Source organism: Muscardinus avellanarius (assembly GCF_963383645.1).
Source record: "Muscardinus avellanarius genome assembly, chromosome: 3".
NCBI lineage: Eukaryota > Metazoa > Chordata > Mammalia > Rodentia > Gliridae > Muscardinus > Muscardinus avellanarius.
In genome coordinates, this window is record NC_137788.1 from 110,337,055 (window position 1) to 110,362,938 (window position 25,884).

A 25,884-nucleotide genomic window follows, 5' to 3' on the forward strand; every position below is an offset into this window, starting at 1 on the left:
CAGCTGGATTCCTAGTCACAAGGAGAGGCTCTCAACCCCTGCTCCCCAGCAGCCTGGGACTTTGTGGACCCCAAAGATCTAGGATCCTGGCTGGGACGTGGGAGGTCAAGACAGGAGGGTCAGAGGTTAGAGGCCAGCACAGGGTTACTTAGTGAGCCTTTGCTCAAAATAAACAGGACTGGGGGTGTAGCTCAGTGACAGAATGTTCCTGGGTTTACGCTCCAGTGTTAAACACACACACATACATACACACAAGCAAAAGAAAAATCTGGGATGTACATTTTGTATAAATATGTGCATATTTGTACATAAAATATACAGTTTTAAAATAAACAGATAAAACCTGTTCTGTCTGGTTCCTGTCTTGCGCCTTGAATCATAAGAGCCCTGAGCACCTTGGTCTCTGTATTGGTACCAAATAGACCTTCGACCATCTCTGAGAACCCCCAGCTAGCAAAGTAATGCTAAGAATCCCTTCTGGGATAACCAGTGTCTTGATTTGCAAAGTGGTGTGTGTGTGTGTGTGTGTGTGTGTGTGTGTGTGTGTCTCAGCCTCCCAAGTACTGGGATTATACACATGTGCCACTATGCCCAGCTCTACATCATGTTTTAAATCCTTTATAGGAGCCGGACGTGGTGCACACGCTTGTAATCCCCACGCTTGGGAGGCGGAGACAGGAGGATCGCGCAGGTTCGAAGCCAGCCTCACTGGCTCAAGAGACCCTGTTTCCAAATAAAAAAGTATAAAAATAAGTCTGAGAGTGAATCCCGGAGGTAGAAGGGTTTCCAGGAACCCCGGAACCACCAAAAAAAAAAAAAAAAGAATCAAAAGTAGGGCTGGAGGTAGAGTTCACAGGTAGAATGCCCCTCGGTTCCATCCCCAGTACCACAAAAAAATAACAATAATAATAATCCCCAGTAACACACATACCATACATCCTCCTGTCTCAGCCTCCCAAGTACTGGGATTATAAGTGTGCGTCACCATGCCCGGCTCACTCTATCCCTTTCTATGGGTAAATGGAAACTTCCGTTAAACACCTTCCATGGCCAGGCGTGGTGGCTCATGTTTGTAATCCCAGCATTTGGGAGGCTCACACAGGAGGATCAGTTCGAGGCCAGCCTCAGCTACTTAGTGAGCCCCTCTGCAACTCAGTGAGATCCTGTTTCAAAAGAAAGAACAAGAAATAGGGTTGGGGCTGTAGCTCAGAGGTAGAATGGCCCTGGGTTCCATCCCTGGTATCTAAAAAAAAAAAAAAAAGGATACAATAGGCTGCTGGAGCTGGAAGGATTTTGGAAGGATTTATGGACCATCTAGTCTGCACCTTTATTTCCATGTGTGGAAACAGGCTCAGTGAAGTAGTGTAGGCCAACTGGGGCCACAGGCCCATCCACAGCACCCTGAGCCCCCGCACTTCTGGGCGAGCCTCGGGTCTCCAAGTCAGGCCTGAGAATTCTGGTCTCCAGGGGCGTTGGCCACCTGCTCGAGCCCCAGGAACCATCACCCACCGGGGCGCTGACATCACGCCCCTGGACCAATGGGCGCTGTCCCAGCCAGGGGTGCGGATGTGAGTGGCAGCTACCTCCCCCACCGCAGGCGCTGTGGTTGAAAGATGCTCTAGCAGGAAGCAGGTTTGAGGAGCTGCGCAGCTTCCTGCCCCCCAGCCTCCCCAAGCTGCGCGGGACTGAAGGGCCAGGCCGAGGGCCCGGCTGGACCACGAGACGCAGCTTGTGCCAGGGTCCCAGCGGCTTCCTCTTCCACAGCCACTTCCGTGTGGCTGGGGCCCCGCGGGCAGGAGCTGCCACCCTCGCCAAGGCCACCCTCCCTCCACCCCAAGTTTGGGGCCCTACCCCCCGGGGCTGGGCCAAGCCCAGGGGCCGGCTGGGATCCCATGGGGGCCCGGTAGGGCGAGCGTCTTGGGGGACAGAGGTGGCCAGGCCAAGACTTGAGGCTCCTGCCATGAAGTCTCGGCAGAAAGGGAAGAAGAAAGGCAGCTCGAAGGAACGGGTGTTTGGGTGCGACCTGCAGGAGCACCTGCTGCGCTCAGGCCAAGAGGGTAAGGGGCTGGCTGGAGCGGTGGGTGGGTGGGGGCCAGCAGGCACCTGAGCAAGGGCTGGGGGCCCGGGGTCGCCCCTCAGAGGCCTGTGAGCAGGAAGCATGACTCAGAGAAGAGGTTACTGATGCCCTTGGGTATCTTTCTGGGGGTGGGGGGACACGAGTGTGAGCCCCAAAGAGCGGCTGGGGGGGGGGAGAGATGTAGTGTTGGGAAGGTCAGGAGAGGCGAAGGCATGGTAACCGGGCCAGGAAAGGTCAGGAGAGAAGCTGCCACAGGGACAGTGATGAATTTTGGCCCTCAGAAGGGCTTCCAAGGAGTGGAGAGAGGATGGGGCATCCTAGCTGGAGGAAAGCATCCAGGGACAGGGATCCAGGGCATCCAGGGACACAGATCTGGTCCTCTGCAGCCTTTGTGAGGCCAGGAGGATGTTGGGCAGGGATGGTGTCTGTCTTCAGTGTCTGTGAGTCTTTGGTGCTTCCTGGGCAAAGGAGAAACCAGTTCCAGGTGGAGGGCCAGGGGCTTGGGGAATGTCGTGGGAAGACTTCAAGAGAGCTGCAGGCACGTGTGGAGCTGGGAGCGGAGGTCCTAAAGGAGGATGGACTGGGAGCCATCTGTGAAGCCCCTGGTCCTCTCCCCTTCCCTTCCAGGGAGTGTGGAGGCCAGTGGGAGAAGAGCAACCCCGGGGCTCCCCACTGCGCCGGACATGGAGTAGCCACGCAGAACTGAATCCCAGGCCCTGGGCCGCCCAGGCTGCTTTGGTCTTGACGCCCCACACTCTGCACAGAGAAGAGTGGCGTTCTACCCACCCCACCCCAATCTGTCATTTCCTCTTCAGTGTCCCCTTCTTAGTTGAGAGGCCTTGGTGGCTCCCCGCTCATTTCCTGCCCTAAGCTCCGCCCCTATGTCCCCAGACGCCTCCTTCCCCTTTTGTACTCCCCCGGGGGCCCCATCTCCACCGGGCTAAGGGAAAGCCCGGGCCCCAGAGCCTGGAGGAGCAGTGAGCAGCTGAGGCCGCTGAGCCTCCTCTCCCCAGGGTGAGCGGAGCTCCGCTCCCCAGCGCTGGGTGTTGGCCAAGGACTTAATGATTTAGCTGGAGGTCTGCTCTTACCCCAGCTGTCTGCAAACTCCCGGCACAGCTTCCTCATCCCAGCACCCCATATCCTGTGGTTCCGATCGCCAATCCTATCTTGAGACACTGAACCCTCACTAAGTAGCTGAGGCTGTCCTTGAACCCCATCCTCCTGTCTCAGCCTCCCAAATGCTGGGATTACAGGCAGTGCACCACCACGCCTGGCTTCTGACATGTTTTTGTTCAGTGAGTTTTTGTCCTTAAACCTGCAATCCTCCTGTGTCATCCTCCCAATTACTGGGATTACAGGTATCCACCACCGCACCCAGCTTATTTTTTATTTTGAAGTAGGGTCTTGTTCATTGTTGAGGGTCTCGCTAAGTTGTTGAGGGTCTCGCTAAGTTGCTGAGGCTGGCCTGGAACGTGCGCGCCCCATTTCCGCCTCCCAAGTAGTAAGATTACAGTATTTGTACCCCTGGTTCCATCCCGTTTTTCTGGATCTCTCTAAACTACCTTGGCGACATTTCTGCATTTTAGCCTCCTCCACCCACAGGCTCGGGCCTCTCCGATGGTGATGATTTCTCTTTCCCTGCCTCTCTGCGTCCTCAGTGCCCCAGGTGCTCAGGAGCTGCGCAGAGTTCGTGGAGGAGCATGGCGTGGTGGATGGGATCTACCGCCTCTCAGGGGTCTCCTCCAACATCCAGAAGCTCCGGTGAGTCAGGGGGCCGAGAGCCCAGGTAGGGCGGCAGGGAGAGCCAGAGGAGGAGCTGGGAGAAGGGGCGTGGACCCCAGGTACCGCCCTAGGGAGGAGCCCATGTCTCAGGGTATTGTAGAAACCCACGCCAACACGTGAACACACACACACACACACACACACACACACACACACTCAGCTCTTAAAACGACTCAGATATAACTCACATACCATAAAATCCACCATTCAGAAACATACAATTCAGGAAGCCAGGAGTGGTGGCACGCGCTTGTCATCCCAGTACTAGGGAGGCTAAGACAGGAGAATCGTAGCCTCAGCTACTTAGTGAGGCCCTCTGCAACTTAGTGAGACCCTGTTTCAAAATAAAGAATAAAAAAATAGGGCTGGGGGTGTAGTTTGGAGGTAGAATGCCCCTGGGTTCCATCCCCAGTAACACACACACACACACACACACACACACACACACACACACACACACATTAAGTAATTAATTAAAAAATAAAAATGCACAATTCAGAGCTGAGTGTGGTGGCTCACACCTGTAATCCCAGTAATTGGGAGACTGAGATAGGAGGACTGAAGCTTTGAAACCAGTCTCAGCAACTCAGTGAAGCCCACATCAATTTAGCAAGACCCTGTGTTTTCAAATAAAAAATAAAATAGGGCTGGGATGTAGCTTGGTTGAATGTCCCTGGGTTCAATCCTCAGCACCACACACAAAACAATAATAATATAATAATAATAATAATTAATAATAATAATAATAATAATAATAAGTTCAGCTGGGCACAGTGGAGCATACCTATAATCTCAGTGTTTGCGAGTCTGAGGCAGGAGGATTTCAAGTATGGTACAAGTATGGAGGCATTCTACCTCCAAGTACACCCCAAAACTATTTTATTTTTTAGTTTGAAATAGGTGTTTCTAGGTTTCTGAATGTCTTGCTAAGTGGCTGAGGCTGTCCTCAAAACTGCAATACTCCTGTCTCAGCCTCCCAAGTACTGAACTATATAGGTGTGTGCCACCATGCCAGATTTTTTTTTTAAATGTGATTCTGGGGATGAAACCCAGGGGATTCTACCTCTGAGCTACACCTCCAGCCCTATTTTATTCTTTTATTTTGAAACAGGGTCTCATTAAGTTGCTGAGGGCCTCACTGAGTTGCTGAGACTATCCTTGAATCTGTAATCCTTCTGTCTCAGCCTCCCAAGTACTAGATTACAGGCGTGTGACACAGCACCTGGCTTATTTTTTATTTAATTAATTAATTTATTTATTTATTTTTTTTTTTTTGCGGGTCTGGAGATGGAGCCCAGGGGCATTCAACCTCCGAGCTACATCCCCTGCCCTATTTTTTTATTCTTTATTTTGAAACAAGGTGTCACTATATTGCAGAGGGCCTCACTAAGTAGCTGAGGCTGGCTGTGAACCATGGTCTCACTCCTGAATGCCAGGATGACAAGTGTGCGCCACCACGCCCAGCCTCCTGAGTATATTTTGAATATTATACCCTTATAACCTATGATTTCCACATATTTTCTCGCACTTGGTGGATTCTCTTTTTTCATTTTTGAAGTGCTAAGGTGGAACCAAGGACCTTTTTTTTTTTTTTTTTTTTTTTTTTTTTCAGTACTCGGGATGGAACCCAGGGGCATTCTACCTCCAAGCAATACCGCCAGCCCTATTTTTCATTCATTCTTTATTTTGAAACAGGGTCCCACCGAGTTGCAAAGGGCCTCACTAAGTAGCTGAAACTGTCTGTGACACGTGATCCTCCTGTCTCAGCCTCCCAAGTACTGGGATTATAAGTGTACACCACCACGCCTGGCTTGAATTGTACTTTTTTTTTTTTTGGTACTGGGCATGGACCCCAGGGGCACTCTACCTCTGAGCTCCACTCCCAGCCCTATTTTTTATTCTTTATTTTGAAACAGAGTCTCACTGAGTTGCAGAGGGCCTCATTAAGTAGGTGAGGGACCATCTCTTTTCTTTTTCTTTTTAATGTTTTAATTGGTGCACTGTAGTGGTACATCTCAGCGGGGGAGAGACCCTTTCCTTGACACCGGCCCAGGTTTCCCCTCCCAGCCCGTGGTCTGGCTCTCCTTGGCTGCCTGCATTTCTGCCCTTGGACCTAAGCCGCTCTCCGGCCCCGGCCAGGAAGACTCGGCCGTTTCTAAGAGTTGCCCGGTTCCTATCAGGAGTCAGCTGTGAGGCCCACCATCGATCTGTGCAAGCACCTCCACACCCCTGCACAGCAGCCCACACGAAATGCCCCGACACAGCCCTGCTCGCACACAAATCCACCTGTCTACACACATACACACACACACACACACACACACACACACACACACCCTGTGTCTGCACACACCACCATCTTCCTCTGTGACCTTCACGTGTGGACGCAGGACCCTGCCCGGAGCTCGGCCTCTGCCCCCGCCCGGCCCTGCCGGTCCTGACCACTCTGCGCCTCCCCAGGCAGGAGTTCGAGGCAGAGCGGAAGCCAGACCTGCGGCGCGACGTCTACCTGCAGGACATCCACTGTGTCTCCTCCCTGTGCAAGGCCTACTTCCGCGAGCTGCCTGACCCCCTGCTCACCTACCGGCTCTACGACAAGTTTGCTGTGAGTTGAGGGGCGGGGCGTGCACTGAGGCGTAGACAGCCCAGCGTGCCCCGTGCCAACCCGAGGCATAGCCGAAGGACGAGAACACAGGCAGGCGTTCTCGGGGAGCCAGCATGGTGGCACACGCCTGTCATCGCAGAACTTGGGAGGCTGAGACAGGAAGATCAAAGGTTTAAGGCCAGTCTCAGCAACTTAGAGAGGCTCCCAATAATTTAGTAAGAGCCTGTTAAAAAAAAAATAAATAAACGGGCACTGTGTGTACACCTGTAATTCTAGTACTTGGGAGACCGAGACAGGCGGATCGCAGGTTCATGGCCAGCCTCAGCTACTTAGTGAGGCCCTCTGCAACTCAGTGAGACCCTGTTTCAAAATAGAGAATAAAAAATAGGGCTGGGGGTGTAGCCCAGAAGTAGAAAAGCCCCTGGGTTCCATCCCAGAGCCACACACACACACACACACACACACACACACACACACTAAAAAAAGGTCCAGAGTGTAGCTCAGAGATGGAATACTTCCTGGGTTCAGTGTTCAATCCCCAGTACCAAACACACACACACACACACACACACACACACACACACACACAGAGTCCTTTTTCTCTAAAGTGTGGGGAAACTCTGGCCCTGGCAGAGTGGACTCCACCGCTGCATCCTGTGTGCGGTCTCAGGCCCTTGGGGAGGGCATCGTGGAGAGAGACCAAAGAGAAGAGGGGTGGGGAGGCAGAGGCGGCAGGAGCTGGGACACTGGGGAGGAAGGATCTATTCCCCAATAATGCTTTTCATTTACTACAGGCTGAACCCAGGGGCATTCTACCTCCAAGCTATACCCCAGCCCTATTTTATTTATTTATTTATTTATTTATTTATTTATTTATTTATTTATTTTTGCGGGTCTGGGGATGGAACCCAGGGGCATTTGACCTCCGAGCTATTCCCCCTGCCCTATTTTTTATTCTTTATTTTGAAACCAGGTCTCACTGAGTTGCAGAGGGCCTCACTAAGTAGCTGAGGCTGTCTGTAAACCGTGATCCTCCAGGTCTCAGCCTCCCGAATGCTGGGATTACAAGCGTGCGCCACCACGCCCGGCTTTATTTTATTTTATTTATTATTATTACTATTATTTATTTATTTATTTTTGGTGGTACTGGGATTCCTGGAAGCCCTCTACCTCCGGGATACACTTCCACGGGCTACACTCCCAGACCTATTTTTTAACATTTTTATGTGGAAACAGAGTCTCTTAAACCAGTGAGGCTGGCTCCGAACCAGCGGGATCCTCCTGTCTCCGCCTCCCAAGCGTGGGGATTACAAGCTTGCGCCACCACGCCCGGCTCTATTTTATTTTTTATTAAAAAAAATTTTTTTTGCGGTACTGGAGATGGAATCCAGGGGCATTCTACCTCCAAGTTATTTTTATTCTTTATTTGGAAACAAGATCTCACTGAGTTGCAGAGGGCCTCACTAAGTAGCTTAGGCTTTCTGGGAACCTGGATCCTTCTGTCTCAGCCTCCCGAATGCTGGGATTACAAGCGTGCGCCACCACGCCCGGCCTATTTTTATTTTTATTTTGAAACAGGTTCTCAGGTTCTCACTAGGTTGATGAGAGTGTCACTAAATTGTTTTTTGTTTTGTTTTGCGATACTGGGGATAGAACCCAGGGACACTCTACCTCTGAGCTCCACCCCCAGCCCTATTTTCTATTCTTTATTTGGAAACAGGGTCTCACTGAGTTGCAGAGGGCCTCACCAAGGAGCTGAGGCTGTCCTCCAACCGCGATCCTCCTGTCTAAGCCTCCCAATTGCAGGGATTCCCTGTCCTGGCTATAGCTGTCTTTTGTAGGCTCCAAACTGACTAGTGTCTACTAGGTCACGGTGCCCCAAAGAGCAGGGCGGGCGCAACGGAGGAGGGGGATCCGTGCTGGCTGCCCCCCCATGCTCCTGCGGGGTCACCGACTCCCCTCCTCCCCACTCAGGAGGCAGTGGCAGTGCAATTGGAGCCTGAGCGCTTGGTCAAGATCCTAGAGGTGCTTCGAGAACTCCCTGCCCCAAACTACAGGTGCAAGGGGCCGAACCCCCACGCCCCAGGGCTCTTCCCTACCGGAGCCCCAGCCCTGCCCATCCCACGCTGCCCCGCCTCGCCCAAATCAGCCCCAGCCCCTGCCCCTGCCCCGCCCCAGTCCACTGCCCCGCCCCTGTCCCGTGCCCCGCCCAGGCCTATGCCCCGCCCCTGCCCCGTGCCCCGCCCAGATCTATGCTCCGCCCCTGTCCCATGCCCCGCCCAGGCCTATGCCCCGCCGCTGTCCCGTGCCCCGCCCATATACATGCCCCGCCCCTGCCCCTGCACCACCGCGCCTGTGCCCCGCCCATGTCAGGTCCCTGCCCCGCTCATGCCCCGCCCCTGTTCCATACCCTGCCCCCTCGTTCCCCGCCCCACCCGTACCCATGCCCCGCCCATATCCATGCCCCGCCCCTGTCCCTGCTCCTCAGCGCCTTGCCCCACCCATGCCCCGCCCTCGCCCCGCCCTCGCCCCATCCAGGCCCCGCGTGACGCTGTCCCCTCTCTGCAGGACCCTGGAGTTCCTCATGCGACATCTGGTGCACATGGCCTCCTTCAGTGGACAGACCAACATGCACGCCCGCAACCTGGCCATCGTGTGGGCCCCCAACCTGCTGAGGTGGGCCGCGTGTGGGGCTCCCGGGACAGGTGTCGCTGGCTGGTGAGGGGTCTTATGAAACCCAGTGAGAAAGGGAAGATAGAATTTCGTGGGGTGGGATGGGGTGCCCTGGGGGAGGTCCTAAGAATGGCGGGGTGCGGTGGCACGAGCCTGTCATCCCAGGGACTTGAGAGGCTGAGGCAGGAGGGTCACAAGGCACTGGCCAGCCTGGGCAACTCAGTGAAACGCTGCCTCAAAATAAAATAAAATAAAATAAAATAAAATAAAATAAAATAAAATAAAGGCCAGACGTGGTGGGGCATGCTTGTAATCCCCATAGCTGGGAGGCTGAGACATGAGGATCCAGGTTCTAGGACAGTCTCCTTAGCAAGACTCTGTTTCAAATATAAAGAATTAAAAAAAAAAAATCAGGCTGGGGGTGGAGCTCAGAGGTAGAAGGCCCCTGAGTTCAATACATGCCTGCAATCCCAGTACTTGGGAGGCTGAGACAGAAGGATCACAGGTTTGAGACCAGCCTCAGCAATTTAGCAAGACCCTGTTGTATTTTTTGGTTTTTGTCTTTTTTGGGGGGAGGAGGGATGGAACCCAGGGGCATTTGACCTCTGAGCTACACCCCATGCCCTATTTTTATTCTTTTTTTTTGTTGTTGTTGTTCTTAGCTTATTTTTTTTAAGGGTTTTTTGTTTTGTTTGTTTTGTTTGGGTTTTTTTTGTTTTGTTTTTGTCTTTTTTGGAACCAGGATCGAACCCAGAGTGCCACACCTGCAAATCAGGTGCTTTGCCACTGAGCTACATCCCGGCCCTTTTATTCTTTAATTTGAAACGGGGATTCACTGAGTTGCAGAGGGCCTCACTAAGTGGCTGAGGCTTTCTATGAACCGCCATCCTCTGGTCTCAGCCTCCCGAATGCTGGGATTACAAGCGTAGCCACCACACCCGGCTAAGACCCTGTTTTTAAAATACCTAATAAAATCTGTCTGAGAGTGAGCTTGGAGATAGAAGTCTCCTGAGTTAAATCCCCAGAACAGCCGGGCGTGGTGGCGCACGCTTGTAATCCCCGCGCTTGGGAGGCAGAGACAGGAGGATCGCGCAGGTTCGAAGCCAGCCGCGCATGCTGGTTTAGGAGACCCTGTTTCCAAATAAAAATGTAAAAAATAGGTCTGGGAGTGTAGCCCGGAGATAGAAGGGCTTCCAGGAACCCCAGTACCACACACACAAAAAAATAAAATAAAAAATAAATCCCCAGAACACAGCACAACACACACACACACACACACACACACACACACACACCAAGAAAAAAAAGAAAAGAAAAACAGAGATTAACTGATTATGTATATGGATTAAGAAATGAATATAGAAGCCAGGCGTGGTGGCGCACGCTTGTGATCCCAGCATTCGGGAGACTGAGACAGGAAGATCGTGGTTCACAGCCAGCCTCGGCTACTTAGTGAGGCCCTCTGCAACTCAGTGAGACCCTGTTTCTACATAAAGAATAAACAATAGGGCCGGGGGTATAGCTTGGAGGTAGAATGCCCCGGGTTCCATCCCCAGTACCGCAAAATTAAATCAGCGAAACGCAGTGTAGTTAGGGGCGCCCGGGCGAGAGCAGGCATCCTGCGGGAGAGCTGGGGTGGGCGTGGGGAGAGTAACCCGAGTCCGCTCAGGTCTAAGGACATCGAGGCCTCAGGCTTCAACGGGACGGCGGCCTTCATGGAGGTGCGGGTGCAGTCCATTGTGGTAGAGTTCATCCTCACGCATGTGGACCAGCTCTTCGGGGGCGCCGCCCTCTCGGGTCAGTATCCTCCCAGTCCACACTCTGGGGAGTCAGTCATTTCAGAGCTACATGCGGCACTGAGATCAGCAGGTTCGGATGGTGGCGTGGGGAGGACGTGGAGGGACGCGGTCAGGGTGACGCAGGCCCCTTCTGCTGTCGGTCCCGGGGTAGCTTGGCCTGACTCAGCATCCTGGCTTCTAAGACCACTACTGTTGGCTCACACCCGCGCCGGCCCCTCAGGCCCATGTCCTGGGGTCTCCGGGCCTCTTCGCTCAGGACGGGGTCCCTCGAGGAGCGGGGCGCCCAGGGCCCTCACCAGGCACGGCTGGGGGCGCTGCCTCCGTTCTTGCCTGGCCGACTTTGTTCCTCTTCCTAGGCGGTGAGGTGGACAGTGGATGGCGGTCGTTCCCAGGGTCCCGGGCTTCCAGTGGCCCCGAGGACCTCATGCCAAGGTCTCTGCCCTCCCACCTGCCCAGCATCCTGCAGGCCGGCGATGGGCCCCCCCAGATCCGGCCCTACCACACCATCATTGAGATTGCAGAGCACAAGTAAGCTAGCTTCCTTCCTCTTCTTTCTTTCTTTCTTTCTTTCTTTCTTTTTTTTTTTTTTTTTTTTGGTGGTACTGGGGTTCCTCCGGGCTACACTCCCAGACCTATTTTTTACATTTTTATTTGGAAACAGGGTCTCCTAAGCCAGCGCACGCGGCTGGCTTCGAATCTGCGCGATCCTCCTGTCTCTGCCTCCCAAGCGTGGGGATTACAAGCGTGCGCCACCACGCCCGGCTCTTTCTCTCTTTCTTTCTTTCATTCTTCTTTCTTTCGTGGGTCTGGGGATGGAACCCAGGGGCATTTGACCTCCAAGCTACACCCCCTGCCCTATTTTTTATTCTTTATTTTGAAACATGGTCTCAGTAAATTGCAAAGGTATTCATTAAGTAGCTGAGGCTGTCTGCGAACCGCATTCCTCCTGTCTCAGCCTCCCAAATGCTGGAATTACAAGCGTGCGCCACTACGCCTGGCTAGTAAACCTCCTTTCTGAACGCTCCTTCTCCATGCTGACCTCTGTGTTCTGACCCCCGCTTCTTCTCCATTGCCTGCAGGAGGAAGGGGTCTTTGAAAGTCAGGAAGTGGAGATCTATCTTTAATTTAGGTCGCTCTGGCCATGAGACGAAGCGTAAACTTCCCCGGGGGGCCGAGGACCTAGGTAAGCCTGGGAGGCCGGGGAGATGAGGGGTGCTCTGCTGACGGTGTGTGAAGACTCTTGCACTATGAACATCCCTGTTTTGCAGAGGAAAAATCTAGCAAGGGGGCTCTGCGGCCAGCTAAGAGCATGGATTCATTGACTGCTGCTACTGGGGTCAGTGATGGTGAGTACAGGTGTGTACACGTGTGTGTGTGTGCACGCACGTGTGTGCATGTGTGGCAACCTGGGCCCATGGGTGTTCAATAATTCTACAAACATAGCCAGGCACAGTGGCACACACCTGCAGTTCCAGGCTGAGACAGGAGAATCACAGGTTTGAGACCAGCCTCAGCAACTTGGCAAAACCCTCAGCAACTTAGTGAGACCTCGTTTCAAAATAAAACATAAACTGGGCGTGGTGGCGCACACTTGTAATCCCAGCATTTGGGAGGCTGAGACAGGAGGATCGCGGTTCGCGGACAACCTCAGCTACTACTTAGTGAGACCCTTGACAATTCAGTGAGACCCTGTTTCAAATTAAAGAATAAAAAATAAAAAATAGGGCTGTGAATATAGTTGGAGGTGCAATGCCCTGGGTTCCATCCCCAGTATTGCTTGCCAAAAAAAAAAAAAAAAAAAAAAGGAAAGAAAGAAAGAAAGAAAGAAAGAAAAGAGAAAATAGGGTTGGGAGTGTAGCTCTGTGGTAGAATCCCCTGGATTCCATCCCCAGTATCACAAAAACTAAAAATAAATAAATAAATAAAAAATTTTAAAAAAAGAATAAAAAAAATAGGGCTGGGGTGGAGCTTAAAGTAAAATGTCCCTGGGTTCCATCCCCAGTACTACAAATAAATAAATAAATAAATAAATAAATAAATAAATAAATAAATAAAAAAAACCTGGGCAGTAGCTTAGAGGAAGAACACCCCTGGTTTAATCTCCCTCAAATCCACAAACATTTAACGATGCCCGTTCTATACCGGTCAGGGGATAGATGCTAAATTTCAGCAGTGAGCTTGTGTAAGCCGTGGACATATCTTTGAGCATTTGCTCAGGGGGGTCCCGTGGTTCGTAGGCTGACTTCAGACCTGCCGTCCTCCTGCCTCAGCCTCCTGAGCTGGGGCCCAAGCGTCGGTGTCTGGTAGAGCAGATGGCCAGTGATGGGGAGGAAGGGGGCCCCGGGCAGGCGCGGGCGTCTCTGGCTTGGGGGCCGGGCGGAGGTGGAGTGGCCAAGGGAGGCTGGGCCTGGCACCTTCCAGGCCGTCCTTAGTAAGGGGCAGAGAGCGCTGTCCAGAAACCAGAGCATTGGCTTCTGAGCAGAGGCCGTGCTGACCGGCCCTCTCCTCCCCACAGAGCCGGAGGGGCTGGCGGGGCCCAGCAGTCACCAGCCACACCCGCTGCTGCCCGAGAGCCTGGAGGGTGATTCTCTGGAAGCCGCGGAGGGTGACCAGGAGCAGGAGGCAGAGGCGCTGGGGGACCCGAGCTCCGAGCCAGGAACCCCGCGAGCGGGGCGGTCTGCCGCCAGGGCCACGGGCAGCAGCCGAGCAGAGCGCTGCGTCGGCGTCCACATCTCAGGCCCCTACAACGTCAACCTGCCTCTGCACATCACCTCGGTCCTCAGCGCACCTCCCAACATCATCTCCAACAAGTCCTTGGCCAGGCTCACCCGTGGCCTCGAGTGCCCGGCCCTGCAGCCCCGGTCTGGCCCTGCCTCAGGCCCCGGCCCCTCAGGTGAGGACGGCAGAGGGCCCGGGACTTCCCACTGAAGTCCTGACCCTGAGCATCCACCCCGGGAAGGGCAGGGGCCTAAGACTCCTTGGGTTTGGGGGTGGATGCCTTCAGTTACAGCCTCGGGTTGGGAGTTGGTAAATCCAGTAATATTATCACACTGAGTAACTGTCATGTTGGGGGTTGGAGAATCCAGCAGTATTGTCAGGAGAAGGGATTTCCAGAGCCTTTAAATCATCAACATACTCAGGATGAGAGTCTAAGTTAGATACCCACAGCAGGGCAATCACAGTGATATAAATACTAACAGCGAGCCGGGCGTGGTGGCGCACGCTTGTAATCCCAGCATTCGGGAGGCTGAGACAGGAGGATCCGGGTTCACCAACAGCCTCAGCTACTTAGTGAGGCTCTTTGCAACTCAGTGAGACCCTGTTTCAAAATAAATAGGCTGGGCATGGTGGCGTACGCTTGTAATCCCAGTGCTTGGGAGGCTGAGACAGGAGGATTGCACAGGTTCGATGCCAGCCTCAGCTACTTAGTGAAGCTCTCAGCAACTTAGTGAGACCCTGTTTTCAAATAAAAAAGTATAAAATAGGTCTGGGAGTATAGTCCAGAGGTATAAAGCCCCTGGGTTCTACCCCCAGTACCACCAAAAAATAAAAATAAATAATAAAAAAATAATAAATAATAAAAATAGGGGGTGTAGCTTGGAGGTGGAACACCCCTAGATTCCATCCCCAGTACTGTAAAAAAGAAAAAGAAAAAGAAAAGGTTATTTATCTGGAGGGATCAAGGCTAGGAAGACCCACATAGGAAAGGGTCAGAGCCAGGGCCAGCCTTGGCTTCATAACCCAGGGACTCCCTTTCCCCAGCAGATGAGAAGTCAGAGGCAAACCCAGCCTCAGGCCGCCTGGCTGCCCCGGGTGTGGCGCCCATGACTCCTACCCTGGAGGACTGCCTGTCCCAGGAGGTGACGGACTCCTTCTCCTTCCTAGAGGACTCGAGCAGCTCCGAGCCCGAGTGGGTGGGGGCAGAGGACGTGGCAGGCGCAGCCTTTTCCCATGGGGAGGACGACCCTGGGCTGGGCTACCTGGAGGAGCTCCTGGGAACTGGGCCTCAGGTAAGGAGCAGCCAGGTGGGTTGAGGGATGAAGCGGAGTGGGAGGTGGACAGGGCATCTGGTCCTGAGCCCCAGAGGGAGGGTGGATAGGGTATCTGGTCCTGAGCCCCAAAGGGAGGGCGGACAGGGCTTCTGGTCCTGAGCCCCGGAGTGGGAGGGTGGACAGGGCGTCTGGTCCTGAGCCCCAGAGGGAGGGTGGACAGGGCGTCTGGTCCTGAGCCCCGGAGTGGGAGGGTGGACAGGGCGTCTGGTGCTGAGCCCTGGAATGGGAGGGTGGGCAGGGCGTCTGGCCCTGAGCCCCAGAGTGGGAGGGTGGGCAGGGCGTCTGGCCCTGAGCCTCAGAGTGGGAGGGTGGAAAGGGCGTCTGGTCCTGAGCCCCAGAGTATGTGTGTGTGTGGGGGTGGACAGGGCGTCTGGTCCTGAGCCCCAGAGTGGGAGGGTGGAAAGGGCATCTGGCCTGAGCCCCGGGCTCTGCAGCAGGTGCAGGAGTTCTCTGTGGAGCCGCCACTGGATGACCTGTCTCTGGACGAGGCGCAGTATGTCCTGGCTCCCAGCTGCTGTTCACTGGACTCCGCTGGTGCCAGGCCTGAGGTGGAGGAGGACAATGGGGAGGAGATCTTCCTGAGTGCATACGATGACCTGAGTCCCCTTCTGAGCCCTAAATCCCCGGAGTGGGAGGATGTGGGGGATCTGGAGGTAGAGGACGCAGGGTGTGGGGGGCAGGACCCGGGCGAGGCTGAGGATGGGCAAGTGTGCCCGGAAGTTGGCGGAGACAAGGAGGCCGAGCCTGGGATCCAAATGGGCATCCGGGAAGAGGCCCAGGGGAGTCAAGAGATGGGGCTGGAAGTTGGAAAGGCTGGTGAGGAAGACACCAGCTCAGAGGTGGTGGTCAGTGTGGAAGAAGGGGGTAGGGAGAAGGCAGAAGCCCAAGGTCAGAAGGAGGTTAAAAGAATAGAGGAAGAACCCAGAGGAGAGTGGGGAAAAGAGCAGAAGGAGAGAGAGGTCCGGAGAGTAGACGGGCAAGGAGGAGAGGAAGGCCCGGTAGAGGCTAACACGGCCCCCGAGAGCGAGGCCCAGGAACTCCTGGTGGCCGCGAGCCGGACGACTGGACAGCACGAGGCTGAGGTGGACAGAAGGGAGGAGGCCCCAGGGCCAAGCGAGGCTGGGGAGCACGCGGCAAGAGATGGCCAAGGACGTGGTGAAGACGGAAGCCCAGAAACAGCAGCTGATGGGCAAGATGTGGAGGTCCGCGGGGAGCGGCAGGGTGGAGCTGGAGAGGCCCAGGGAGCCCAGCAGGCCGGGGGCGACTGTGTAGAAGAGGCGGCACTCTTGGAAAGGCCAGGGGTAGAGTGTCTGGGGGCCGGCGGGGTCAAAGAGTGTGCTGCCCAGTCTTCTGAGATGGACCCGCAGGCTCCCCAGCCCGAGGAGGTGGAGCCCGAGGAAGCGCCCAGTGTAGCCAGCTGTGATCCGTGCCCCTTTATCTTAGCTGGTGGCGTGAGCATGCGCCTGGCTTCCACCCTGGTACAGGTCCAGCAGGTCCGCTCTGTGCCCGTAGTGCCTCCAAAACCCCAGTTTGCCAAGATGCCCGCCATGACATGTGGCAAGATCCACGTGGCCCCCGCGAGCCCGTGTCCGAGGCCTGGCCGGCTGGACGGGACTCCTGGGGAATGGGCTCGGGGCTCCCGAGCTTCCCGATCCTCTTGGAGGAATGGGGGCAGTCTCTCCTTTGACGCTGCTGTGGCCCTGGCTCGGGACCGACAGAGGACGGAGGCACAGGCAGTTCGGCGGTCCCAGACCTGTACTGGAGGCGGGGACTACAGCCTCAAGCCCAGAGCCTCCACCTGTACCACCAACCCCGACCCGTCTCCTCGGTCCCTTGGTTGCCTGGAAGTCCCATCTGAAGGCACAGAAGGGTCTGGACCCCAAAGGAGTCGGCTTAGTCTACCAGCTAGAGAGCCCCAAGCCCCTATTGCCCTTCTGTCCCCTCAGCGCCAGTCGTATGCATTTGAAACACGGGCACACCCTGGAGAAGGTGACGGACTATAACAGGACTGGACTTAAGGGCACAGGGCCCTCTTGTCGGTGTTGGGGATCCCTCGTGCCATCTCTTATGCTGCCTGAGCTGTAGTGTTCCCCTCTCTGAGCTTTGGCCCTCCAGGTGCTCTTTGACCGTGAGAGGCACCGGGCAATTGGTGATTTTTGCCTGAGTTCATTTCAGACACAAAGGACTAGATCTCAGAGTTGCCCAAGTGAGCACGCTCCCGCTCTCAGGATGTGCGTTGGCTTATCAAAGGGAACACAGGAAAACTTACAAGGTTTCTTCAAGTGAGGACTGGAGGGGAATTCCAGCCAGGCTTCTTCCCTCCTCTTGGTGGAAACCCCAAGTACAGGCCAGGTCCGAGCCTCCCACACACAAACACGTCTTCAATTGCCCATCCCTGTTCTGTCCCTAGACCTTGGATATCTCCTGAACCTTTTAGCTCCAGATTAGGAGGAACTCATCCAAGAAGCTCTCTGAAGTCCTCAGTGCTGGAGGGAGTGGAGGAGCTGCCTCCAGTCGCCTTGCAGAAGAGGGGTTCTGTGCGCATCTCCCCTTTTTCCTTTGGAATACCCCCCCCATTTCAGAAAAGAGAAATATTGCCACTCAGGATTCAGGATTGCATCACAATCCCACTTTAATATGGGAGGATGAGCTGGGTGTGGCGGCACACACTTGTAATTCTAGCACGTGGAGGCTGAGACGGGAGGATCGCACAGGTTCGAAGCCATCCTCAGCTACTGAGTGAGGCTCTCAGCAAATTAGTGAGATCCTGTTTCCAAATAAAATAGAAAATAGGTCTGGGAGTACAGCCCGGAGGTAGAAAGCCCCTGGGTTCCACCCCCAGTACCACACACACACACCAGAAAAATAATAATAATATGGGAGGATGTTTCAAAATAAGTTTTAATTTCACATTTAAACATTATGAGAACTCCTTATACTTATTAAAATCTCAGGTGGAAGGTGTCACCTTTTCATGTGTTTGGCCAAATGTCTTTTTCTCTCTTTTTGTTTGGGTGTTCTTCCTCAGTTGTCATGGAAACCTGTGGCTAGAAACTAGGGCTGGGTTCATGGTGGTCAGGAAATGGGGAAGAGAAACTTGTATTTACATAATGCTCATTTTGTGCCAGGAACCAAGCTAGGTATTCTGTGTACACCAAAATTTTACTTTTGATTTTCTTGAATTCGCATGAATCTGTAAAGATGGCATTGGTATCTTCATCTTACAGATAAAGAAGCTAAAACTAAAATTTGAGTTAAAATGGTAAGCCCACGATGATGATGACTACCATTTGAAAATACAAGTGCGTGAATGGAACTGGAGGACATTATGCTAAGTGAGATTAGTCAGTCACAAAAAATAAGAAATCAGTTGCTTTCCCTAATATGTGAGAGTTAGGGAGAAATGGGTCATAGGAGGAACTCTAGATGAAAAAGGAAATCCTATGGAGGAGCAAACAAGACAACCTAAAGGAGGAGAAAGGAGGAGGGAAGAGGAAAATCTCTAAAACACACAATGTACTTAAACATATCAAAGTCAACCACTAAGCCGAGCAAGGGAGGGAGGGACAGGGAGGGAATGGGGTGGGAATTGGGTAGGGGCTAAATCAGTGATGTGTACATGTCTCTACACACGTTTTTTACCTCAATATGATGTATGAATATAATGCACCAATAAAAATTAAAAAAAAAAGAAAATACAAGTGCAGTTATGACAAAGCAACAAGGAGAAAGCTTTTCCAAACAGTCCAAGACATGAGTGGAACCAGGGTTTTGCTAAGTTGATGAGGCTGGCTTTGAACCTGCAAGCCTCCTGTCTTGGCCTTCCAAGTACTGGGATTACCAACCTGCTCCACTGCACCCGGCTTTTTTTTTTTTTTTGGTACTGGGGATGGAACCCAGGGGCATTCCACCTCCGAGCTACACCCCCAAGCCTATTTTATTTTTTGTTTTGAAACAGGGTCTCCTTAGGTTGTTGAGAGTCTCAGTGCATTGCTGAGGCTGGTCTCGAACCTGCAATCCTCTTGTCTCAGCCTTTTAAGTACTGGGATTACAGGTATGTGCCACCTGGACACCCCCCCCCAACACATAATACACACACATGCTTGCCAAAGATGTCAGAGGTAAGAAGTGGCAGAGGTGAGCTGAGAACCGGGTTTTGTATGGCCCCAGAGTCTGATTTCTTCTCATTATACCACACGACTCCTTCCATTAGGGGTACATCCTGAAGAAGAGGAATCTAAATTCTTCTTGCAGAAAGTGTGAGCCCTGGGGTTTTTAGGCGAGAGACTGATAGTGCTAACACAAAAGAGTATGCCGAAGTCGACGTGCTGGTGGACATCCTGATACGTCCTAACCCATCCAGTTTGAAATCCTTCAAAACGATGCCCTGGTCCAAGAAGGCCTCCCAAAGGACGCTCATTAAAGATGGAGCTTAGATGCCTCTCTCACTCCCTTTCCCTATAGCTATAAAGGCCCTGCTTAGCACAAAGACCAAGAGTAAGATAGTCGTTTTCCCCTCATCTCGCGTAAAGCACCACCGACTTCGGTACCATAGTCCAGGACACAGCTTCGTGCGGGCGCCAGATTAGCCAGCCACACCTACTCCTCTCTCTGCCCTTACCAAGATGGCGCAACAGGAAGTGGCTGGAAGAAGGGCGGGGTCCGGCCACACTTCCGCCCCTCACCAACACGGCCGCGGGATGCGAGCGCGCACGCGCAGCCCCTATGGCGCACTTCCGCCCCTCACCAACACGGCCGCGGGATGCGAGCGCGCATGCGTAGTCTCCTATGGCGCACTTCCGCCCCTCATCAACATGGCCGCGGGCCGCGAATGCGCATGACCAGCTGTCTATGGAGCTCCCGGGGCTGGGAGAGGGAGAGCAGTGTCGGGCGAAACCCGCAGCAGAAGCGGCCTGGGCGGGTGAGCGAGGGCCGGCGGCAGCCCCGGGGCGGGCGGATCGGCGGGGCGGCGTGGGGGGCGCCTCGGCGTCCCAGGCTGGGGGCCCCCGGGGGCGCTCGCACGCCTTTGTTCCGGGGAGGGGCCGAGCCTGGCTCTTTATCTCCGGCGGGGCTCGGTGGGCCGAGCGCGCGTCCCGCCGGGGCCCGCGCCCCGAGCCCTGCCCGCCGCTCTGCGGGGTGCAGCGGGGCCGCCGGGGATGCTCGCGCCCCGCAGGTCGCACGCCCGACCCCCTTTGTGTGCAGACTTCGCCGGCGCCCAGCGCGCGAGCGCAGCATCTGGTTCCCGAGCCCTGCTCGTCATGCAAGGGGCAGGCTCCCCGAGGCCCCCGCGCGATCGGAGCACGCCGCCCGGCCCGAGCTAGCGCCCGGCGAGCCGCCCCCAGCTGACAGCTGCGAGCCATCAGGGATGCCCGGCTGCCGGGCCCTCCTCCTCGCCCGCGCCTGCGGGCAGCGCAGCCGCACCCGAGCGAGGCTCCCTCCCGGGCGGAGGATGGAGCCGTAGGTGGTCCCCTTGGGGACGGCGATCGCCGCGGCAGCGTTACTTCCAGTTTCGCTTTCAGTTCCTTTTTTTGTTATTGTTCCATTTTCCCCGGACGTGGATGCTGTTTGAGGTTTATTCGCTGAAAATTGTCCTTTTACATCCGTATGGATCGATAAGAGAGCTGGCCGAGGAATCCTGGTCCTTCCGTATTGGGATTATATATATATATTTTACAGTTTTGTGCCGTGTTGCTGTTTTCCTTTCGGGGGCCTTGGTGTCGCCCAGCCCTTTGTTTTTCCTGCCCCCTAGCCGGTCAGGGTCTTGAGGCCGGCACCTCGTATTCGGACCCCTCCTCCATTGTCTTCCCAACCCAGAGCCTGGAGTTCACACCCTGCCGAAGCTCGGTTGATTTGGAGTTGTCATGGCAACATTTTAGCAACTGTGTTGCTCCACAGGAAGGCCTAATGAGTGAAATAGAGAAAGCTTGGATATGATGCACTTGGTCCTGAGGCTGTCCCGCAGATGCTGTGAATCTAGACAGCCTCAAACAGGAGCTCTGTCCATAGAAAGGTGGAGGGCGGGGCCGGCCTTAGAGGGGTAGGGATGGTTCTCAAAGGACCGTGGGCTCCAGGTTTTACTTCATTCATGTGTGTGTGTATATATTTTTGTGGTGCCGGGGATTGAACCTAGAGGCGTTCTACTTCCAAGCAACAGCACTAACCCTTTTAATTTTTAAAATTTTGAAACATGGTCCTGGTAGGTTGCTGAGAGCCTCACTAAGCCGCTGAGGCTGGTCTTGAACCTGTGATCCTCCTGTCTCAGCCTCCCGAATACTAGGATTTATAAGGCGTGCTCCACCACACCTGGCTTCGTAAATTTGAGAACAGAAATTTCTTGCTGTACAGTTGGTGTCTGAAAAACTAGGAGACGCATCACTGTTTATGACCCTGTTTTTTTTTTAACATGAAAAATGAGAGTACCATCATATTAAACTTTACTTCAGATTTTACCTTTCTAGTAGAAATACTACATGCAATAATCACGATTTTTTTTTTTTTTTTTTTTTTGGTGGGTCTGGAGATGGAACCCAGTGGCATTCAATCTCCGAACTACACACACCCTGCCCTATTTTTCTTTATTTTGAAACAGGGTCTCACTAAGTTGCAGAGGGCCTCACTAAGTAGCTGAGGCTGTTCATGAACTGCGATCCTCCGGTCACAGCCTCCTGAATGCTGGGATCACAAGCATGCACCACCACACCCAGCAAGAATTTATATTGATATACCTGGTAGCCATATTTTAAAAACACCTTCTTATATGAACCTAATGTATTTTTTTGTTTTTGTTTTTTTTCTGTAATGGGGATAGAACCCAGGGGCATTCTGCCATGAGCTATACCCTCAGCCTTTTGTGTGTGTGTGTGGGGGTGGGTCTGGGGATGGAACCCAGGGGCATTTGACCTCCGAGCTACACCTCCAGCCCTATTTTTTATTCTTTATTTTGAAACAGGGTCTCACTGAGTTGCAAAGGGCCTCACTAAGTAGCTGAGGCTGTCACGAACCGCGATCCTCTGGTCTCAGCCTCCCAAATGCTGGGATGACAAGTGTGCGCCACCATGCCCTGCTGAACCCTGTGTATTTTGATAGTGATGGTCTAAATATGGCCCTGATCTCTGTGAAGCTGTTGTCATGGCAGGTCATAATAGCTTTAATAATAATCCATCCAAAAATATGTTGCGTCTCCATCTTGCAGTATAATTATCTCCTCTCCACCAGAAGTTGGGGAGGTAACAGAGGGCCGAGGAGCACTGTTTGTAGAGTTGCTCTTTTGTTCTCCCCAGTCCAGTCTTCAGTAGATAAATTGGGGCGGTGGGGGAGTGCCGTTGGGTTATTTTCCTGGCTGTGTCTTCCTGGAGCCTGGGTTCTAGAACCAGGGCAGCAATTCAGTTTCCTGGACTCACTGCAGACTCCATGATTTCTGCTAGAATTTAGCACTCAGGCCTGCGAGTCAGGAGATACGAAGACCCCCAGAGGAGAACGAGGCCCTCGGATGTGCCCCCTCGAAGAGAGATGAAGGGGTGAGTCAAGGGAAGGTAGGGGGCGGGGGGCAGGTGCTGGCTTTGGCGCTCGGGCTGACCTGGACTCCGTCCCAGCTGAGGGATGCGGCTTCCCTGTCTACAGAACAGAAGTGGTGCCGTCTGGGTCTCAGCGCTGCCCTTAGTACTGAAGAAGGCAGTGCTGCTGAGTGCTTGGCGGCTCTGCACCTAGGCACACCTGTCGTTGCGTCTCCCGGACCCAGCGGGCGTGGGGGCCGCCCTGCGTTACTGGGCCAGCGACTTCACCCTTCCTTTTGTCTTTTTACCACCGACAGGCAGCAGAAAACAGCTGAAGCAGAAGAGGGGACAGTTCAGATTCAGGAAGGTGAGAGCCAAGCAGGAGCAGGAGCAGGGACCCGTCCTGTCCCCCTCCCCATCTTCCCCGCACCCCCTTCTTTTTTTCTTTTCTTTTTTATTTTGCAGTACTGGGGATGGAACCCAGGGGCATTAGACCTCCAAGCTACACCCCCGGCCCTGTTTTTTATTCTTTATTCTGAAACAGGGTCTCACTGAGTTGCAGAGGGCCTCACTAAGTAGCTGAGGCTGTCCCCAAACCGTGATCCTCCTGTCTCAGCCTCCCGAATGCTGGGATTACAAGCCTGCACCAGCACGCCTGGCTAACACCCCCTTCCTCTGTAAAGGCCATCTCGGTGGGGTGGGGCGGGTGGGGCCAGCTGGCGCAGACCCCCGTGGCCTCTTACCGCAGGTGCAGTGGCTACTGGGGAGGACCCCACCAGCGTGGCTATTGCCAGCATCCAGTCTGCCGCCACCTTCCCCGACCCCAATGTCAAGTACGTCTTCCGAACTGAGAATGGGGGCCAGGTAAGGGGGGCCAGGTGCCTGCAGCTTCCTGGGGTGGGGCTGAGGGCGTGCTCACAGCGGGGAGGATGCGGTGACAGTGTGGACTCCCCAGGTGGGGGCGCGGCTTTGGAGCAGAGATGGCTGGGTGGGCGGCTGAAACCTCAGCGTGGGAAGGAAGGGCAGCCGAGTCCCTGGCTATCTGAGGGAGGCTCCAGTGCGCACACCTTTCTGCCCCGCCCTCCCTGTGTGCTTCCAGGTGATGTACAGGGTGATCCAGGTGTCCGAGGGGCAGCTGGATGGCCAGACCGAGGGCACTGGCGCCATCAGCGGCTACCCTGCCACCCAGTCCATGACCCAGGTACGGGGGAGGGGCCGACGGCAGGGGAGGCCCCAGAGGCCGGGAGGCTGAGGCACTGGGTGCTCACGGGCTCTCCCGCTCCCTCCCCAGGCCGTGATCCAGGGTGCCTTCACCAGCGAGGATGCAGTGGATGCCGAGGGGACGGCTGCTGAGACACATTATACTTACTTTCCCAGCACCGCCGTGGGAGAGGGGGCTGGGGGCACCACATCGGGGAGCACGGCTGCCGTCGTTACCACCCAGGGCTCAGAGGCGCTGCTGGGGCAGGCCACCCCTCCCGGCACTGGTGAGACCATGCGAGAGGCAGGGGCTCTGGGCTTCCCGCCCCCCTGGTGACGGCTGGGAGCCTGGGTGCGCGGCCGTCCCGGCTGCTCAAAGGGTGTCCCCTGCTCTTCGCAGGTCAGTTCTTTGTGATGATGTCGCCCCAGGAAGTGTTACAGGGTGGGGGCCAGCGCTCCATCGCCCCCAGGACCCACCCCTACTCCCCGTGAGTGAGCTCCGTGTCTTCTTGGGTCCTACCGGTGGCCTTGGCTTCTGCTACCCTGTGCCTAAGCCCCCACCCCGAATTCCAGTCTCAGTGCTGGCCCTTCCTCATGCTGGCCACCCTGGGCTCTGTTCTCAGGAAGTCGGAAGCCCCCCGGACCACCCGGGATGAGAAGCGCAGGGCTCAGCACAATGAAGGTAAGGAGGGGTTGTGAGCCCTGGGGGGCTGCCCCTTTCTCTGGGCCGCGGGGGCTCTGACCCTGACCCCGCTTCCACCCACAGTGGAGCGTCGCCGCCGAGATAAGATCAACAACTGGATCGTGCAGCTGTCCAAGATCATCCCGGACTGCTCCATGGAGAGTACCAAGTCAGGCCAGGTTAGGGATGGCCCCGTGCTGCTTCCAGAAGTGGAGGGTGCGGGGCGCTGCTCTGGCCACCTGCGTACCCAGGGCTCATGCTCTGTCCCCATTCGTAGGGGGCAATGAGGTTCAGAGTGAGATGTGCCTTTTTTTTTTTTTTTTTTTTTTTTTTTGCCGTACAGGGGATGGAGCTCAGGCATTCTACCTCTGAGCTACACCCCCAGCCCTATTTTTTTATCTTTTATTTTGAAACAGGGTCTCACTGAGTTGCAGAGAGCCCCACTAAGTAGTAGCTGAGGCTGTCCATGAGCTTTGATCCTCCTGTCTCAGCCTCCCAAATGCTGGGATGATACGCGTTCGCCACTGTGCCTGGCTGAGAATATGCTTTTCGAAGGCAAGCTAGGAGCCGGGCGTGGTGGCGCACGCTTGTCATCCCAGTACTTGGGAGGCTGAGGCACGATTGCAGGTTCAGCAACTTACTGAGGCCCTCTACAACTTGGTGAGACCTGTTTCAAAATTTAAAAAAAATAGGGCTGGGGGGGGAAGACAGGTAGGAGCCCTAAGTCCTCAGCCACATTTTCTTGGCTCTTGTCTGGCAGAGTAAGGGCGGGATTCTGTCCAAAGCCTGCGATTATATCCAGGAGCTCCGGCAGAGCAACCACCGGCTGTCAGAAGAGCTGCAGGGGCTAGACCAGCTGCAGCTGGACAACGATGTGCTCCGACAGCAGGTCAGCCCCTGGCCCTTTCCTGGGGGGGCAGCTTCCCTAGAGAGCTTGCCATGTTCTACTCCCCACGCACCACTGGGGAAGTTCAGGTATGGGCGGCCAGCCTCCTGCCCCTTTCCTTCCTCGCCCCCTTCCCATGCCAGGTGGAGGACCTCAAAAACAAGAACCTGCTGCTTCGAGCCCAGCTGCGGCACCACGGGTTGGAGGTGGTCATCAAGAACGACGGCAACTAGCTCTGGGACTCGGGCTCCGCGCCCAAGAGCCACAGCCAGCCAGGAGGAACACAGCTGACCTGTGCCCACGCCCTCGCTGCCCACCTCCGCCAGGGCCCGGCGTCACCGAACTGAGGCCTGCAGTGCGGGCGCCGCGGGTGTGGACCGCGCTTGCCAGGGCTTGCCCGCTTGCTTGGAGGTCTGCGGCCAGCGGGCTCCGGCCATGCAGGACTCCAGGCCTCCACCGGCCTCTCCCCGGAGCGAGGTTCGGACGTGGCCTGGTGACTCTGGAGCGGGCTTCGTGGAGAAGTGGGGGAAGGACGCTCGGCAGAGTCCTCACCCCTGAAGAGGCGGCCAGCCCCGCCGGAGAGCAGCTGGGGCCTGCGCACAAGTCTCTGGACCAGGGGCTTGGCAGACGGGAGC

The 25,884-nt window shown here is 54.9% G+C and overlaps 2 protein-coding genes across 3 annotated transcripts; both read left to right on the forward strand.

The window, feature by feature from the left end:
* Positions 1–1,960: 1,960 nt before the first annotated feature.
* Positions 1,961–16,991, forward strand: ARHGAP30 (Rho GTPase activating protein 30; the record flags this gene model as incomplete). Of its 2 annotated transcripts, XM_080692802.1 has the most annotated exons (13): positions 1,961–2,057; positions 3,736–3,838; positions 6,320–6,464; positions 8,439–8,521; positions 9,033–9,140; positions 10,807–10,934; positions 11,293–11,464; positions 12,016–12,119; positions 12,205–12,282; positions 13,452–13,829; positions 14,699–14,946; positions 15,426–15,779; positions 16,356–16,991. In XM_080692802.1, 13 exons carry the CDS (start codon positions 1,961–1,963, stop codon positions 16,989–16,991), a joined length of 2,634 nt encoding a protein of 877 aa, XP_080548928.1. The 2 variants fall into 2 exon arrangements, with proteins under 2 accessions (XP_080548928.1, XP_080548927.1); XM_080692801.1 differs by having other exon boundaries at positions 15,426–16,991.
* A 5,814-nt stretch (positions 16,992–22,805) lies between these two features.
* On the forward strand, positions 22,806–25,482 carry USF1 (upstream transcription factor 1; the record flags this gene model as incomplete). The annotated part of the gene is made up of 9 exons (XM_080693129.1): positions 22,806–22,848; positions 23,230–23,345; positions 23,581–23,682; positions 23,773–23,968; positions 24,082–24,169; positions 24,305–24,363; positions 24,448–24,542; positions 25,124–25,252; positions 25,393–25,482. Exons 3-9 carry the CDS (start codon positions 23,584–23,586, stop codon positions 25,480–25,482), a joined length of 756 nt encoding a protein of 251 aa, XP_080549255.1. The 5' UTR covers positions 22,806–22,848; positions 23,230–23,345; positions 23,581–23,583.
* Between the last annotated feature and the right edge of the window lie 402 nt (positions 25,483–25,884).